This window comes from Teleopsis dalmanni, chromosome 1, assembly GCF_002237135.1.
Source record: "Teleopsis dalmanni isolate 2A chromosome 1, ASM223713v2, whole genome shotgun sequence".
In the NCBI taxonomy this organism is placed as follows: Eukaryota; Metazoa; Arthropoda; class Insecta; order Diptera; family Diopsidae; genus Teleopsis; species Teleopsis dalmanni.
The window spans coordinates 90,260,302-90,280,305 of NC_051846.1; the positions used below are offsets into that span (position 1 = coordinate 90,260,302).

The 20,004-nt window shown below is 28.4% G+C and overlaps 1 protein-coding gene across 8 annotated transcripts in view; it reads right to left on the reverse strand.

The window, feature by feature from the left end:
• LOC119670587 overlaps positions 1-15,299 on the reverse strand; it is a 34,920-nt gene extending 19,621 nt beyond the window's left edge. For 2 of the 8 annotated variants that reach the window (XM_038080905.1, XM_038080900.1), the window contains exons 1-9: positions 14,128-15,299; positions 13,823-13,843; positions 11,397-11,485; positions 8,288-8,362; positions 7,967-8,031; positions 7,637-7,857; positions 6,108-6,190; positions 5,842-5,979; positions 4,506-4,658 (exon numbers count right to left, since the gene is read on the reverse strand). In XM_038080905.1, the coding sequence (XP_037936833.1) occupies positions 4,506-4,658; positions 5,842-5,979; positions 6,108-6,190; positions 7,637-7,857; positions 7,967-8,031; positions 8,288-8,362; positions 11,397-11,485; positions 13,823-13,843; positions 14,128-15,293 (2,011 nt within the window). In that variant the 5' untranslated portion in view covers positions 15,294-15,299. Of the gene's footprint in view, positions 1-3,463; positions 3,617-4,505; positions 4,659-5,841; positions 5,980-6,107; positions 6,191-7,636; positions 7,858-7,966; positions 8,032-8,287; positions 8,363-11,396; positions 11,486-13,822; positions 13,844-14,127 lie in introns of all 8 variants that reach the window. The other 6 variants (XM_038080901.1, XM_038080903.1, XM_038080902.1 and 3 more) reach the window with 6 other exon arrangements.
• Between the last annotated feature and the right edge of the window lie 4,705 nt (positions 15,300-20,004).

Consider the following 20,004-nt stretch of genomic DNA (forward strand, 5'->3'; position numbering starts at 1 on the left):
TGCTCTCGAGCAAAATGTGAAGAATTGTGGTAAGAAGTGCCGGTACCGTAGTGTCGGTACCAAATAACGTTTCGGTGGAGTCCGTTTGCATTGCTCTGACGACAATTGCTTGTTATTGATGTCTTTCATTTTCCTTTGCCGTATAAAATTGCATTAAGTTGTGAATGGAAAGTTTTCATGCGATATATTGACTTAAAGGATAATAATTAAGTTATTATGTTGCGATGTGTGAAATTGCACATCAACTTTATGATTCTGTGTTTTCTACGGATTTTTTGCAAAATTTTAATATATGTTTGAATATTGATTCGGATAAAAGTTTTCTTATTGAATACTGTAGTTTAATTATATTTGTAATTTAATGTAAAGAAAAATTATTTTCATCGTAAATTGCATGTTTTGTAGTACTCTATACTTCTAAATACTCAATAGAATGTATATTATTCACCTGGGATGAAATTATAAATGACACTATTAATGCTTGATCTGCGCTTAAGGAATAAAATATGTAAAGAAAAGTGAATAAATTAAGCAAATTAAATAAAATAGATTTAAATTACATATATATTTTTATGAAAACTCAAGAGAATAATACCATAGTTTAAGATTTTTAAACAACTGTGGAATTAATATATATCGATTTATGTGAGTTATTTTGACAGTGTCTTTTTTTTTGAAGTCCTCTTGTTTTGTTTTTTATTAATGAACAAAGAGAAGTATATAAAAATTCGCAATTAAATAGAATTTTTGTTATGTTTACAGCTCGACACTTGACAAATTTGTATTAAATTTTATTTATATATCAAGACTGAATTGATTTATGGTACATGCACACCAATATATTATATTGAGCTTAGGAGTTTTCTAATTAATTTTTTTATTATTATTTATTGTTGTTATATATGTATTATATTTATTTTTCAATCAAAGTACATACAAATAAGTTGAAAATATTTTATGTGCATTTATAAAAAATATAAATTTAAACCTTATTGACTACAAATATTTAAAATTAATGGATCGAAAATAGAAGTTCATGCAAAATATACAGCAGGTGCATTTTTGCATTGAAGAAAACATAAATTAATTAAATTTGGAGTTTCAAAAATTCTTAAAATACAAATATATACTGAGATTGAATTATTAGTTTCTATAACTATTAGAAGAAATACATAAATATTTTGCTATAATGAAACTAGCAGCATAGTATAAGTTTCCGTATATAAATAATGCATATATATGTGCTAAGTTCCATTCCAAATATTATATTCATTCATTCCAGATATTCTGACCTAGTTGAAATCTCTTAATAACTATAGATTTCCTATTAATATTTATAAACAAAATCATTTACTTACACCTGTGTAATTAAACTATTATTAATTTTTACACTGTAAGGCAGTTAAGTATATTTTGATACTAAAATAATGCATAATGAATATTTCACACATTTTTATTCAGTATAAATATTAAAGATTAAAACTAAAGTTCAAAACCTATTTAACTTAGTCTTTTAGAGGGACCTATAAGGCTATATATTCTGCGCCCACAAACTCTTTATATGTAACGAAGACATTTTAACATATTCCAAATAAAAGATTTTTGGTTTAATTTTTTTTAAAAGTCAATTATGACGAAACAAACTATGTTCTTAATAGAAACAATTTTTCTTAATACAAACCATTGTTTTCATAGAGAGGTAGGTATGTTTTAAGTTGTATGGCCAGCCAAAAACTCAATTAATTAATAAATAATAAAATTTTTGTTGTTGTAATTTACTACTGCTCAAAATACCTCTGTATTAAAAAATATTTAATTCAATACAAAGGCGTATGTCCCTACTTTTCCGATTCTTGGTTACGCCTCTGTTTCAGATTATGAGAATTTGTATATTGTCATGGTAATACGCGTATATCTATAACCGCTGAAAACATTACCTTAATAATTCGGACAACATATATTAAATCACCTACTTGTATGAACTATTCAATTAATTTTTTTCCTACTTTAGCCATTATTGTAGAGGTACATATATTTTTGGGGAATTCGGAATCATATAAACAGACATACTAACTGCTTTACATAAGGGGTATAAAACAAATCCATGGCAATTGTTTTTGGTTTATTACTAAAAAATAAAAATGTTTCTAAATTTCGGTAGTTCAGTCAGTCCGCGACCTGCGGCTAACATTTGTGTGGCCCGCGAAATGTTTTTAATCTACTACAATAACGCAAATTTTCCTGTATTGGCAAAACTACATTATTTTATTTTTATGGTATACCAAATAAATGAATTTAAATTGATAAATTTATAACACTAAATTTAACATTATAACCATATTTTTATTTATATCGAATACAATTATGAACGTATATATTTGTTTTTGCGGCCCTCCAATCTGCGTATGATTTGTATTGTCCCACGATTGCATCTGCTCCTTTGTCTAGACCAGGGCTGTCCAGACCAGATAAGATCGTGATCCAATACAAATTACTGTACAGAAACAAATACATACGTTCACAGCTGTTTTGGAGAAAAATAAAGTTACGGTTATAATGTTAAATTTAGTTTTGTTTGGTACACCATAAAAATAAAATGATGTGATTTTCTCAAAGTACACACAAAAAAATTTACCTGATTGAGGTAGATTAGAAACATGTCGTGGGCCGCAAAAACAATATTCTCGGGCCGCATGTGATCCGTAGGCCCTGCTTTGGATAGCTCTGGTCTAGATTATTAAAAGCATACTACATACCGAAATTCTCCCAAACATACTAAGCTTGAGACACCTTAATTTCTTAACTGGTTCTCAATGTGTACATGAACATTGTGTAAGGACATATTAAAAACTTTAATTAGAAAGGTTTATAATAGATCAAAACTTAGTATGTAATTTCAGCTACATGACTTAATTTTTTTTTTTGTGTCTGTAATGCTGTTCACTCTGCTGCGCAGAGAAACATTACAAAAAATTTTAATCGTTTCTCGGATAAAAAAACATTGTATAACTTTTGAAACGAAATACTCTGTGTAGTATTAATTAGTTTATATAGAGTATGTATTATATAAATAAATAATTATTCTACTTTTTACTAAAATGTTTTCTTACAAAAATTAATTATTTAAAACAAATTTATTATAGTACAAAAGTGTCTACAAAAGTGATGTGTATAGGACACAGATAATTAGTTAACAATATTCTAAAATTTTTATACAGTTCAATATTAAGATATTAATTACTACGTCAGACTCTAGAGTCTAGGCTAAATTCTATACTTGCTTTGCACATATTTACAATTGCCTTTGTATATAGTTTAATTGTTCTCACTATATTAGATTTTCCTTTTCATACATAACTCATAGAATCTACTTTTCAGATATACATTAAAAACAATCTAAATGTAATTATTCATAGCAATCTCTGCTATTATTAGTATAATACTATGTTTACTGTTTACATACCGATCATAACTCTGGCTGGTACAGCGTTCCACTCCAGCCAAAATGTTATAAAAGATGATGTCACCAATATTATGCCAGGTATGAATACAGTGGTGAAATAATATGCACGATCCCTGGTAAAAGTCAACTCAACTTCTAGGCAACTGTAATTACCTTAAAGAACACATATATAGACGCCATTTTGGTAACAATTCAATCATATTAACACAAGTTTTTGATTTATTTGTTAACATTATTATTATAAATATTATTGTTATAAAGTATATACGTATATAATTTTAAGAAAAGATATATACGAGTATAGGTTGACGATATAATTAAATACTACGCGCAGTACATATTGGCCTTGACCTGCAATCTTCAATATGAACCTGTATCGCAAATGAATTCTACTGGATCATTTTTTTATTTATTCTAATCAATTCTTAACCTACCACTAAGAATCCTCCGAAAAATCAACGATCGTTTAACTTTTTATATATAGATACAAAGTAATAAAAATCAAGAAAACTACTAAATGTCCAATGGGGCAAAATGAGAGAGTAAACCATGCAGCGATTTAAAACTAATCAAAAAATTTGCTGTGTAAATGGTGTAGGAACAAGATTAGAAAAATATTTTTGATAAATTTTTAAAAAATATTGCAAGTATCTAAAAATAATCAAGAGTTATTAAATTGTTGCATACAACTTTGCTACCAAAATTTTTAAATCAAAATATAATGAACTTGATTTAATGTCCGAAAATAATAATTCAAATCAAGGCAATTACAAATACAAAAGCTACCAGGCTACAAATGGGTTGTTATTAAGTTCTGGATTTGGCAAATTTTAATAAAAGAATTATTAATTGAAAAGGCAAAAATGATAAATATTCAATATATTTTTTATATATATATATATAGATATATTTAGTGAAATGTTGTGATATTTAATGTGTGAAAAGTTTTTCATTTCCATTTTTGTAAATAATTTTGTGTATCTTATGGTAATTACTTGTTGTCAATTGCTTTAGTTTCTTGGAACTGGTGTTTATATGTTACCTATCATAGATCTAGCTGGAACTGCATTCCATTCTAGCCAGAATGTTATGAAGGATGACGTCACCAATATTATGCCGGGTATAAAAACGGTGGTGAAATAGAATGCTCGATCTCTCGTAAATATCAAATCAACCCTAAGACAGCTGTAGTTCCCTATAGTGGGTATTAAGCATTATTAAGAATAGAATTGATTTTTTTATTAATTGATAGGCTTGATCAAATTAAAAGGAAACAAACAAACAGATGAAGCTGTATGAATTGCCATATTGAAATTCTATAAAGATGGAAGGCAAAGCATGATATTTTTTTCGCTGCACTGAACAAATTATCCACAATTTTATATTCTTTTAATAAAATTGCCTAAATGTATTTTAAAAATTTTTTTTTATATATAACATCAATATTTTTTAATTTTATTTTATAACTAAATTAAATTCATTTTAAAGAAATCAAAATTTTTGTTAATAAGGCCTCAGGTTTTATTTTATATTTATTTATGAGCTTTAGTTTAAGAAAGTAGAAATTGATCAGAACATTCTTTACAAATTTCAATCATATTTAAAAAAAATATTTAATTTTATAAATTAAAAAATTTACAAAATTTATCTCAATGAAAAACTGTCTTAGTTAGATGAGTACCTTTTTTCGCTTTTGTAGCTTTGTTATTAATAAATAAAACTATAAATTCAATTATTTTTTTAAATAGTTGTTTATTTTATTTAATTAACTTAGTTTAATTCGAAAGTACTTTCTACACTATAAAGCATTCTTCATCTGTAAATAAAATGATGTTCACAACTCGAGTGACGAGTTCAGAGACTAAGTAATGCGATAACAACAAAATAAAATCTGTTGTTTCAGTTTACACTGTTACTACTATATCTATAGGTTAACCGGTTACTGTACTTGGTACATTAAACCGTGAATGCTTATATGTGTTATAGTATTTGCTCTAAAATATTATACACTATACACATTATATTTGTTATACATCTAATTAGAAATATAGAGTAAAGAATATTGAGATCAATTGAAAATATAAATACATATTATTATTTTTCTTGAACTATTAATAACGCTTATTATGTTTATCATAATTTTGATTTATTAATTTTTTTTTTGCAAGCTAATTGCGTCGTTATTACCCAATAAAAATTTAAATTAAATGTGATTTATTAATAACATAAAAATTTTTCAGAACTAAAATAGTAAATAAGAATTTAACTTTTCGCCAATGGTAATGCGCTGTAAACAAAAATGCTTATAAAATTTAGAAAATATGTTCAATTTAAATTGAAAATATAAAATCAAATTACTAATTTTTTGCAGAACTCACCTCTCCAACTATTTTGATCACAAGGGGTTGTTTGATTTTTGATCAAATAAGCGTTCAGTGTTGTTAATGACGGACTTTTACGTAGTGTGTCCTCATCGTTTTTCCAAACATACTTTATTTGAGCTTCCTCATAAGAAACTGTCATAAATAGAAAAAACAGTATTCTTTGCATATAATCTTTAAATGGTTAAAATAGCACATGAATATATTTTAATATATTAAAATTGCATTGGTAATATGAACAAAATAATATATCTTGTACTTACTGCTTTCCATTGAAAAAGAGCATTTCGGGTCATCAAAAGGAAAAATATGTAAACTTCCTTGGCAAGATAATATCAAATGTCGTCTGAAAAGTTGATCAATTTCATTACTGATAATAATTATAACTACTTCTATATAGAATTCTTGTTAAAATATCTCGGAAATAAAGTTAAGAAACTTATCTTAAATGCGTGTTTAGGAAGAAAATTTCTCTACAAATGATTTAAATATGGAAAGTAGTTAGTATAAGAATGCATTGGCAAGGGCGATAAATATAACTGGAAATTATCTAAAAGGAATAGCTGAATCTTTTAAGATTCGAAAATCTGTGGAATTTATTTTTGAATTGCTAAAAATTATTTTACAATTAAAACATTGAAATATTTTCAACATAAAAACGATTATGTGTCGAAAGAATGACTTTTCTGTTTCTAATTTTGGATTGTGACGTAAGAAAATTAAAAAATTTGTATTCATATTTACTTCAATATCTTCATTAAAAATGTTAAAGAAGTCATAGTAAATTATTTTGTTATTCGGCGGCTATATGTCCCCATTGTACTAGCAAATATGAATTCTTTGGAGTGAAAATTCAATAGAAAAATTGAAATAAGAAAAAGAGAGTACTCTCAGTGATTATTACTTTAATATAAAAAAATAATAAATAAATAAATGCAGATGTGATGTACCTTGCCCTAGAACCTTACCATAACCTATTTTATATCAGATACTTAATAAAAAATTCTATAAATTTCAATAAATTTCGATGGTCCATACTGATATCTTATAGTTTGTTTAATTTTAAATAATAGTTTGAAAGGTAAAAAATAAATTAATAAATACATTACTACCTTGATTTAACTTCGATATATTTATCAAGCCAAGAAAATGGTAGAATATTTCAAAATAGTTAAATTTTTCTTATCTATCATCAGATAGATATCAGACAACCTGTTAAAAACTAAATTTTTACAAGTCCTTCAATTTTTACTGAATCGTAAAAATGATAGAATATATATAAATAGTGTTAAATGTATTAAATGCATATCATATATAATACTTAAATATATATATCGGAAAAATATTGTAGTAAACATTTTTAAGTTCAAATTCCAAATTCATTCCGTTAGTTCTGATATGAAAATGCACAAATTATGTTGAAATCATTCCGAATGGTCAGGGAAATGTAATACTTTCACTGAATGTAATCCTATAGCTTCAGAATTTTTTTTTAATAACTAAAATGTCGTTCTCGGTATAAAGTTTATAAAGTAAATGTGACAAGCAAGAATATTGCAAATTTATAGCATATTTGCATAATTTTTTAAACTTTTTGCAGTTTTATTGTGGGTAAAATGTGTTTTATGCTCTCTTCACAGCACCAAACATTCCTAGAATTTTTCATTATTATGTGCATTGTTTTGTTATATGTCCTTTTAATGAATTCGCTTCAAAAAATTTGCATTTTTTAGATTTTACTTTACATAATTTTTCTCGTCTTTTTATATTATTTTAATGCAAAAATACACACCTCATTGCGTACCAAATGGTCCCGTTCCGGTAAATTCTTAAAGCGAAATGCATTGGTATAATAGGATCCTTAAAGTCGCCATGCATAATGAAATAAGTGTCCGGCGTCCAGATGCTGTCGTGATGATGTAATGCATTCAAAAAAGGATAGTGAGATTTATTTCCGTATTCCAAACGAGGATCGTTCCACTGTTGATTGAGCAGAAACTCAACTTCGTATTTCTATTTGAAGAAATATAATATATGTGAATATAGATCAAGCGAATTAAACAAAATTTTTTCAAAACATATTTAATTCATTGTAAATTCTATATTAAGAAAAATAGCTTACCAAGCTGCTTTCGTCAGGTGAAGCCAAACTTAGCAGCAGCACATTTACATTCACAGTCAATGTACCTAAAGTACAAAACCATAAAAAATTATTACCTTCAATGCTTTAGAATAATTACATATTTATACGGGTTTATTATTTTATATCTTAAATTTTGTACAATATATTAAAGTTTTACATTTTTGTAAGAAAAACCAAAAAAAACCAAACTATATAAAGTTGACGACAGTGGATTGCCACAAAATAAAATTTGATTTAAGAAATTAAAATTATTACAAAGAATTGTAAGTTTTTGTTTGAAAAGTTTGACATGAAACAAACCGCGGTTGTGTGGTCTCCTGGCATTTTGATTTTTGGCCATATCCGGTGAAGACATTCCACAGCAAAAGTCTTCATCTGCAAGAATTACACCATAAATCATTGAAGTTGATAAACAAAATTAAAAATTTATTTAAAGACTTTTTATTTAGGAACATAAAAAATTGTGAAACGAAAATGTCACGATAAACCTTATTTTATTTAATTATACTTTTTTTTTATTTGACATGGAATATGTTCCTATTTCAGACTTTTGCGCATATGGGTACTGGAAATATTGTTTATTTTGATTTTTGATTTTTGAAAAAATAAAAACAAAAAATAACTCAAATGCAGAACTGTTCTTACTTATTATAGAATTTACATAATAAAAAATTTTCGAATTTATGTGCATAAGTTATTCAAATTTCATTAATGACCTTTAATACTAATTAAATAAACAACACAAGATTGGAGTAAATTAAAACATTTATTCATTTTAAATAAAATTAGTGTGTCTATTTTCATGTATTTGTTTATTGAAAAACTACTCCAATATTTACTGTAATTCGTTACGTATGTTACTTACACCAGTAGATTATATTGATGAATGGCATCACTCCACCACAAATTTAATTCAAGATATTTAAAGACAGAGAAAATCACCAAAAGTGTATACAATACACATTCCGATTTCCATCAAGTATTAGGATACATCTGTATCAATTCATTACGACCTTGAATTAATTAAGCTGCCAGCATTAGCAAGGATGAAATGGACAAACACTTGTATTCAACTTGGTTATAAATAGGTAATAATGTAGCTGGATGGGGTTATATGGTCATTTTTGGGGAGATTTTTCGATATAAATACCATGCAAAACAAGTTCTTGCTAAAAGTTAATAAATTCTGATGTTCAAAGAACACAGACGATCGGAGCAACTTTCTAATACACGTAATCCGTCATATCAAACAAAACTGCAAGTTCAAGTTAAATTTATTATCCATCTGTTCCCAAACTTTAAGTATTCAGATTATTATCGATATCAAACTAATATTGGAATAAATTACTTCGATATCTAATTGATGTGAAGAATTACAAGGCTATTGAGAGAGTTAAGAATGAATGACTAGAATGAAAAACAGCTTAAACTCATGTATTTAAATATCTATTTATTGTTTTAAACAATTAAAATATAATTTAAAATATTTAGCATAAATTAATAAGTGTGATTTGTTATGCGTTAAATAAACGACCTAAGCCCTTTGTCCTAATAACAATTAATTATTAAGAATTAATGGTAGGTAGTACGCCATAGTAACAAATAGGTAAAATTAAATTTTTTTTTATTGAAGTTGTAATTTAGTGTCAGTTATTACGGAAGAGACTATGATATTTAATAGAAACTAGTATATTTGGTAGATAGGTTTCGAAAGGTACTGAACCACAACAACAAAAATTCTTTTTTTTTATATTATTTTGATTAATTGAATTTTTGGCTGACCATACAACTGTTTCGAGTATTGCCAAATACCCATCATCAGTGATCTTGGAATTATTTATTGTATATAATTATTTGTAAATAATTTGTTTGAGACTGGAAGTACCAAGGGTTGAACTAGTACGCTGACAAATTTCAAGCTCAGAGTCAGCGTTCATTAGTCAACTGGCTCAAAGCCGTATGTTCCACTTTGGAGTTTTGTTAATTTGCTGTGAAAGTTCATTAACAAATTCACTTGCTGTGTTATATTAGAACGAAATTATAAGCCAGCTGTACAATAATTGACTTAATTATTTATATTTTTTTTAATTGTTAAATTTCAATACTTTTCTTTTATAAAATTTTTTGTTGAAATTTTTGAATTGAAAATCTGTAGATTTGCGTAGTGGAATTTAATAGTGGGTTGAAAAATATCTAACTTCGAGTTAAGTTTAACAAGCTTTTGTTACTTGAAACAAGTTTTTAGGTAATTTATTTCTGAATTCCAATGGAAATTACTTAATAAAGCTGATGTTATTGAAACCAGTATTAACCTAATATGATTGACGTCTGTCAATCACTGTTTTGTTAATTAAATTATTGCACTTGAATGAAGAAATTCATTCACAATACATATATAAGTCGAATATAAAATATAAAGTTACTGTGCCAAATTATAATTAATTTATATGCCGTGATTTATTTTTGACTTGGGTACTAAACAAAAAAAAAACACAAGAAACAATTTGAGAACTTGAGTAAAATCTAATATGACATAACATCTTTTACAAGTCAAATGAATGTGCAGAGATACATAAGCTTTAACCTCTTCATCAGCGGATGTTACAGCTGTGAAGCACTGGCGTGGAATATTAAGTAAGTACTAAAATCCAAGGGTTGTGCTATGGAATTTTTTATCATCTCTTCACGTCTTACTAAAGAGAAAAAAATACATTTCCTTTTGTTTTGTATGTGACTTGAATGCCGCTTCTCATAAACTAGGTTCACTACGATACAAGGGAGTGGGAGTCAGTTAAATGCGTAAAGACGTGAACTAATGTAATTAGTATCCTTACTGCAATTAAGCTGAGCAGTATAGAAAGTATTTTGAACTTGAAGGAAAAGTAAGTGGGGTTTTAATTAAGTCGTGCAATAAGTATTTGAAAACGTCGCTTAAAGGGTCAAAAAATTTTATAATATTAAATTTAAATTTTTTGCATAGTAAAATTAAGCATTGAGCAGAATACAACAACACAAAATGGATAATTCTTCTATATTATTCAATTTTATGTTTTTACTCTTTTTTAGTCTTGATCTTAAATAATGAATCCTGCAATTAAATTTTATGAAAGCACAAATACTTTAATTTACTGGAACCGTTTTTCATCAAATATATTGTATTTTTCCTAATTGCAGCTTAACAAGACTTTAGTTATAAATAGGTAGAAGTGAAAGTTTTTAAGAAAATTAAACAGATTTAGGAAAACTGTTTGTTAAACTATCCGCATTCATACTCAGCTTGGGTTGAGAACAACAATTTACTAAATTGCTCACAAAGTCCTTTTGATTGCCATGTTTTCGTTATTTTTTCTTTGTGTTCCTCGAACAAAAGCTAGGAATTGCAAATAAATATGAATTGCTTTGAACTTACCATTTACAGGCGGCAGTAGTCTTTTGTCGTAGCGTTTCTTCTCCAAGAGCAAATCTAAAATTTCCTTATCTGAACTAGATTCATCGAATCTGTAAAAAAATAATGCAATGTAAGGCACAAAACTTTTATCCAGAAGATTGAAAAATTCTCAACGAGTAAACAAATAATTCGCAACTTTTTAACGAAATATTGAATTATTTCTTTTAGTTTGCATCCGTAAACTATACAAATAATTTATTGCAAGGCAATTGGTTTTATACATTAGTAATATGCAGCACATTTGTTAGTAAGTGTGATAAGCTCTCCATATTAAGGATATTTATTTTATATTATCATACAGAATGATTATGAGTGACTAATTGATAACTCGAAAAATTAAAAAAATATAGCTAGGAATATGTATAGGAACTATTTGTTGTTTTCTATTAATATAAACGATAAAATAATGCAATCTATATATATAAAAATATGATATGCAATAATATTGAATGACGGAAATTTTATAAATGCATGTTTTATTACTTAAATTTAATATAGTCCTAGTCAAAATTATTTACATAACAAGCAGTTTTGTACATATGCCACGAAAGCAGGTTTCTATTATTGTTGTTGGAAGTAAGTTGCAAAAATAATTATATATATATATATATTTTATGTATATAATACTACTGGGAGAAATTTCAAATTCGTGAACGTTGTGATTTGATACAAAATTTATCAGAAAATTTCAATATTCTATATATGGGTTCTTGAACAACATGGTTTCATAAACAAAAAGCCCTATCACCTAGCGGATACTAGTATACATAGTTTTTAAGTTTGTTATACCACTTACGCCGTTTGGCAAATTAAGGATTTTCCCGTAAACTTTTCCAATTTTAAAACTCCATATCTGGACTTTTATATCTGTCCGGCATATATGTAGCTGAGTAAGAAAAAGTTTACTAAAATCCGTTATTAAATTGAAGCGTCGAAAAATTCTTAGTTACTTTCTAAGGACTTAATTTTTTATATTACGAAATTTTAAAAATGTCAATTGATACATTTTATAATTTATAATAGATTATTTAATAAAGTAAATATATATTTGGATAATTTTTTAATAATAAAAATTGCTTTTGTTATATGTACAATAGAAAATTTTAGAAGGTATTAGGTGAATTAAGTGAAATAATGTTTGTCTCTATTGCCTTGACTATACAGATAAAGCTTAATATTTATAAAGTCATTTCGATATGAGATATTTTTTAATTTGATTAAGTTTGAATATGAGATTTAATCCTACTTTTATCAAACCTTTTTCACTATTTTTTGTGTAGAGCCTTTAGCTAAGAATATTTCAGAAATTTTTTAAGATTCTAAAATGTGGAAACGTTTGAATATTATTTGAGAAAGTTTTTTCAAATTTTCTCCAAATTCAAAACCAATTTTTAAAGATATCTATACCTGTAAAATAGAACTACCTTATGAGCTAGTAACTAGATCTAAATTACTTTCTGGTATCGTTTGTTCTGACAATGAAGCACATTCATGAATAGAAAACTTCAAACTTGCCAGAATATTGTAGTGGACACGGACTTAAGAATCAAGATTGTGCAAAGACACAATCAAATCAAATACAACATACATTCTAGGAAAATATACTGGGACTCAAACTATAATTCTATGAAATAACCTAAATAACTCGTTACCATGTTTCAATGAAAAATCGGTTACAGTGGATCAACTCAGTTATCACAGACACAATTTTTTTATCCTTTTGTAAAAATTAAAAGTGTTTAAATAGTTTTCAGGTCATAAAATTTGTATACAAATTTACAATAGATCTAAATAATTAAATCATATAATTATGTTATTTAAAATACATTTTCCGTCACCAAAGTAGATTAAATATATAGAAATAAATACATCACATCAATATTTCCTACCATTCATATCCTATTATTTTGTAACTTTCTGTCTATTGGGATTTATTCTAAGTGGCCACAACTATGACGGACTAAAATTACGGACTGATTATTTCATCTACAATAAATAGCATCTAAAATGTAAAACTGAAGAAAAATGTCAATTTAAAAATAAAGTTTCAAGGTTTCTAATCCTAAAATTATGGCTTTTGCAAAAAAATGTCCTTTTCGTATTTGAATAAGAAGTATATCTTCGTGAAAGAAGTAGGTCGACTGTAATTTCCTGAAATAATCAAAAATGCTTGGAAATAATTCTGTGATATTTATGCTTGTGTGCGAATTTTTTATGATAGATGCTGGTAGCAAATACATTTGAAGTGATTGTGTTAGTAATAAAAATTTAAAAATTATTATTAAAATATAAAATTTGAAACAATGTGTGAACATTTCGCATGCAAATTTGAAGCCGATTTTACGCATAAATTACTTTGGAATTTCGTTAAATACGAGTGCACTTACTTTGACCAATCGATGCCTTGACTGAAAGAAAATTAAAAAAAGGAAATAGTGTAATATGGACTCATAGAAAACATACTCCAAATAACAGTAAAGAAAGTAAAAGTGCGCTTGACATGATATGTGGACGCGGAACTAATAAAACGAAACGGAACTAAATTGAACTGATGTAGAAGGGGACGTGACGACATGGTTTTAAGTGACCAGACGAAAGTTCTTGTATGTTGTTTTGTGATGTAAATGTGTGTGTTTGAAATGTGTGGATGTGTGAATGTGTTTGTGTGCAGAGTTACTGCAATCCAACTTACATGGGATGCTTATCGATTGGTGTTGTGCCACCGTCTGAATTGGCAGCAGCGGCCGAAGTTGTGGTGGTTAAGTAGCAGAGGACGAGTATGACACTTGAAGCGGCATAAAAACTAATGGAGTTGCGCAGCAAGTTGTAATAAGTATGGCCGATGTAGTTGTAGGCAGCGGTAGAGGCGTTGCAGTTATAGCTGGTCGAAGAGTTGGTTGAGTCAACAACACGTTTCTCTTGTTCTGTTTTCTTTTCCATATCCGTATCCGTATCCGTATCCGTATTCGTATTCGTATCTGCATCCGTTCTTGTTCCCGTATTCGAATTCTGTTGCAGCTGTTGCAAATGATGTTGGTGGTAAATTTGTTGTCGCGTGTTCTCCAGTTCGTAGCAGTTTGTATGGTTTTGAGCTCGGCAGCGACAATGACGATGAGTTTTGAAACGACTAAATGACTCGATGCCATTAATTGGCGCATAATAACTTATGTTCTCTACTAAACTGTTGCTGACATTGCTTAGGCTATTCGCTAGGATGTCCCTTGCATGCACAAAAATTTCTTGTATATTACCGTCGGCACCAGCGCATACCGTCTCCAAGGTGGTGGCCATATTTCGTGCGGCGGCAGTTGCATTTTGGCAATATGTGCGTGCATATTGGTGTTGTTCATGTTGTTTCGTTGTACGTTGCAGGTTCTGAAGTTGGCGGCAACTATTGCTTCTGGTATTGATCTCTGCAATACTGTTGTAACAATAATTGCTTTTATGGCAGGCAAGTGGATAACAAATTGCGCAAGATATTTGCAAATCGTCAATATTATTATTAAATTTGAAACTATGTTCGGTCGTGTGAGTCTGTAACTCTTCCTCTTCCTTTTCCTCTGTCTCGACTGTAAGTGCTGTGGAGTTGTGCTTTTGATGAGTTTTTAGTGGGTCTGCTGCCTGTTCGCGTTCGCGTTTATTTGTGTAATCAATCGTATTTGCTAACTTGTGTTTTACTGGACTCGGTTTACTAAATACTTGATTGTTATCCTTTGTGTTGATATCTTTCAAGCTGCTAGTTTGGCTATTGCTGCAGTTGTCCCTCTGAATACGCCTTACTTTAATGCTTGGCATTTGTTGTTTCTCGTTGGAGCTACATTTACTTTGTTGTTTGGCTGTTTCGAAAAAACAGCCCATGTTACGACATCTGCAATGACATAAATGAGACATATAAAAATTTTTAACTCAATTTATTTATGGGCATGTAGTGGTACAACAGTTTTACGGAAAAACCGTTTTTATTTGCAAAAAAGTTGTAAAATTTCGCACATTTATTTTATGTTTAATCAATTTTGACATAGTTTTCAGTTTTTATTATCTCCACTAAAAGACAGCCCTCCAATTATTGTTATAAACAAGATTTGAAGCACTTAATCTGCAGATATATATACACATATATAAACTGGATTCGTTTGCAAATTGATAGCTATTTCTGCTGTAAAAAAATAAAAATTTTATGTTTCCACAACAAAATAGTAGTAAAGAGGAAAATTAACTTTTACTACTAAGAACTGTTATTAAATTACTCAATATTACTAATTCATTAAAGAACTTAAATATTGAGAAATAAATAAATATGGTCCATTCAGTGCTTCGTACACGGCCGTCCCTCAAAACGATGTAAAACTTTAATTAGACAAAAATTTCCAAATTAAACTTAATTTAACTTAATTTAAACTTAACAACAAAGTTTTTCGGGTAATTTTTTCTGTATTCATTTTTGAAATGAAAACAAAAATTTGTAAAATATTTTAAAAAATTGTAAAAAATTACTGCTGCAACATTTAATTATTATGAGTTCGAGCTGGAAGGCTGGGGCGAATGGACTTTGCAGTTGTGGTCTTTCAGGATAGGAAAAAGCGATTTCAAAATATAAAAGTGCTTACATTGTAGCGAAGCGTACACTTCAGTTTAATGAAACATGAAATATGACAGCGAAAGGGGCTAAAGGAGTGAAATGCTAACTTTGGCCTTGGCAACAGAGTCAAGCGAAAATACTGGCCGAACACGGAATTAAAATAAAAGTTGTAAGGAATTAACTTTATGCTCCCCTTCAACTTTGCACGCCATTTTTCCTTTCTCCTTTATGTTTTCAAAGAAGCGAACCCCAACTTCTAGTGTTGTGTTGTGTTCGCTACAAGTCTTGACCATAGCAAACACTAAGATGAAGTATTATTAATAATAAAAGGTGCATATTTTAAAAGTTTCTTTTCAACTGGGTTCAACTGTAAGGAACTAAATTTGATACTGCAAGAAGTTATTGCTGATGATTTTAATAAATAAAACTCATAAAGAAAATAACTCCGGTGAAACGAGAATGTGTATTTTACCAAGTTTGATTTAATAACCTAAAAGTTATATTCTGTAGTGAAGTAAAAATTATCTGCTCATTCCTTATTATTAAAGGATGAATAGTATGTATTTTGATAATGAAGAAGTTTTTAGCAAAGTGAACAAAAGTTTTGTTGTCAATAAAAGATATGCTTAAGCAACGCTTCATTGATCAATTGTTAAAAAAGTTTAGTAAATATTGCAAAAGGACTTATACAAAACATAAATAATATACCACCAATCGATTTCACTCGTACGTTGAGTTTATGTTTTAAAATATAATAAGATTTGAATTATATCTACATATATGTTAAATATAAATATTGCATACATTTGATTATTTTCAAAAAAAAAAAATATAAACTATATATGAAAATATTTTTATCAACATATTTGAGAACTTTAAAAAATTCCGCTTTACTATTGTACATTTAAAAATTTATAATATTAACAGTGGCGAAACGAGGGAAAGACGTTCTTATGTTCTACTGGCGCCACTTGCAGACGACCGTCAAATGGTCGCCAATAGGAACGTATTTGACAGGGTTGGCTATATTCAGTGGATCTACTTAACAAAAATTAATAGTTGTTTATAGAACTTACTAAGAGGATAACCTATTATGGATATAAGGCTTTTTAGTATCGTCCAAATTAATACATCTAGTGTTATTTCGAAAGCGATTATCAATGCTAGTTGTTAAATATGTATGGAATAATAGTATTTCTCCCACCCCATTACTTTTGATGACACTTTGATGCAATGAAACTATTCGATGAGTTAGTGTCATAATTGCTATATAGCTTTTAAGGAATTATGTACTAATTTTGTATAATTAAAATTATAAATATTCAAATGATTAATAGAAAACTACCAATTGTTTGGAAGGCGTTCAACACTAGAATTTCATCAAAATGTTTTTTCATGAGTTTCATCATTGGTTTCATTATACTTGCCCTTAAATTAAAAGTTCCAGGTCAGGGACGTAAAACAATAAAACTCCATTTTTGTTATTTTTTTTGGTTAATTTGTAAAAGTAAAAGAATGGAAACTGAAAGAACTACCTCGCCGTGCCGTTATGGATGGAATTTAATTTTCATGCCCAATTCCTGCGTAATTTAAAGCGAGCAACCCAACGAAAATAAATCTCGACATAAATATTTAAAATTCTTAAAATGCAGTTTCACTCAAAATGCAACAAACATGTTCCTGGAAACTTTTGTCCAATTGCATTCATTAAAAATTGTACATGCACATGAAACCATCAAAATTGTTTAAATGTTTTAAATGATAAAACATGATGATAAATGCATTTCCCAAAAATTACCTTTACATTTTCGCGGTGTAATATCCGTTTTCAATGTTGTAAAATCAAAAATGTTTAAAATAAAAAATCAAATTTTTTTGCAAAATAGTTCGTAGTTTGTTAAGACAAATAATAAAAAAGATTCTCATATTTGTTTTTATTATACAAAAAAATAATTTTATGTATTTATACAATTTTTCAAAAAATTTATTTTAAAATATTATTATGTTGAGGCTAGTTGAGTCAGTGCACCTGAGCACTTTTACTCTCTATTAACTGCGAGGTCTCTTCAAAACCCCTCTTTGCGCCTTGACTAGATTATTGTTTATCACTTCATCAGACTAAGCAATAATTGACCTCAGATTCTGCATACCTCCCGAGGAGCCTGTAACCATTCTGAGATTTGATAACGCGGTGTTGGTAAGTCTGTCAGATTTCGCAAATAATTTCAGGGCTCTATCCTTTATGTATTTCTTGATTGGATCAATCTTGATGTCCCTAAGGATGTCATTCGTCCTAATGTACCATGGAACTTTGAAAAGTCTTCTCAGAGCCTGGCTTTTTGCAATTTCTAGCTGGTGAATAGTAGTGTTTGAAGCTTTCCTAAACGCTACACAACCATATAGAAGTGACGGACGAATTATTTGGTTATATATCAGTTTCCTATTCTTAGCATTCCTAAATAAATAGCGGTAGGAGGTAATGAAGAATTTTGGCACAGCTAATTCTTTTCAGTTGAATATGTTTAAGCTAAGTGAATCGTTTGTTCAACGTGATGCCGAGATATTTAACGCTATCCTCCCAGTTTATCACCATATCATCCACTCTCATTCTCGACGGATTCTGTCTCCACTTACGCGTTATAAACAGAATCTTAGTTTTTTCATTATTGATTTTTATTTTCCATTTCTGAGTCTTATAACATTTTTAGTTGGTAACGGATAATGCGACGATAACCGCATTCTTGAAATTCCAATGAATTCCGACCTCACTAATTGATGCTAAATGTTTGGATATAGGTTCTTTATTGGAAAGAAGAGAGACTCATCCAACACCTCTCTTGCTTTTTGGGGCAGAGCATCCCGATGGAAAACACAAAGTCACATCGAATAGAAATAATGAATATAGGTACTTTGTCTACGTAGCTTTGGGTTTTAATTACTGTTACCACGATACTTTAATTAAACAGGGCAACTTAAATTGGTCAATTCAACTGAAGTTGTGATCCCAAATGCTAGTAGTACCATATTTACACGTCCCATGGGAAGCCGCAAGTGATACTCACTCCATTTTTAATCGTAACAATATCCCAGTAATTCCTATTGGATTTTAGTCAAGTCTTACGATAGATATGATTTACTTTGGAAATGGTCTAACCACTTTTTTAATAATAACTTATTAATATAATAAATTATTAATAAATTAATAGTAAATTAATATAATAAATAACTTACATAATAAATAAGTTATTAATAATTACAAAAAACTAAGGAGATCTTATTAATGTGTTAATTAAAGAAAATGACTGTATAAGTTATTAAGAATAAAACGGCCAACGGATGTAGAATTTATTCCCTTAAGTTAGTGTAAAAAGATATTTTTTATTGTGAAAAAACCGGAAGTTCATTTTTATTTAGAAATTTAACTCACTGCTTCGTTTGAAATATTAGTAGAAAACTGCTATTTCTTTGATGTACAAAGTTTCATATTCCGATGGAAAATAAAATAAAAAGTTTGTCAACAGAAATTAAATGAAAAAGATATGAAAAAGTTGTGCAAACCTAACAAATGAAGGAGCAAATCCACAGACAGTGCACAAATATTGAAACAAGTTATGATAATTGATGTACAAACAAAATAAATAAAGTCCTGTCAGAGCGGCAATTTCGTCCAAATGATGCATTAGGGACACATTTTTCGCATTCACTCTGGACTCACATTGCGTTGCTTCGGCTGTTGTAGGTGTGTTCCATGCCAACATAAAATGTGTTGACAGTTTAAACGACAGTGAATCGAAACTTTTCCAAATAAAAATTCTTTCATAAATTTAAAAATAAAATTTTTTACCATTTTAATGCTTTTTATTGCAATTATGTCTGTATCTCAATAACAGCTTTTCCTCAAAGTGCACTAAATTATGAGCAAACGAGATTGAAAACTCCTTCCCGAACCAGTAATGTTAAATTAATTTCGATTATGTTTTCTTATTTCCA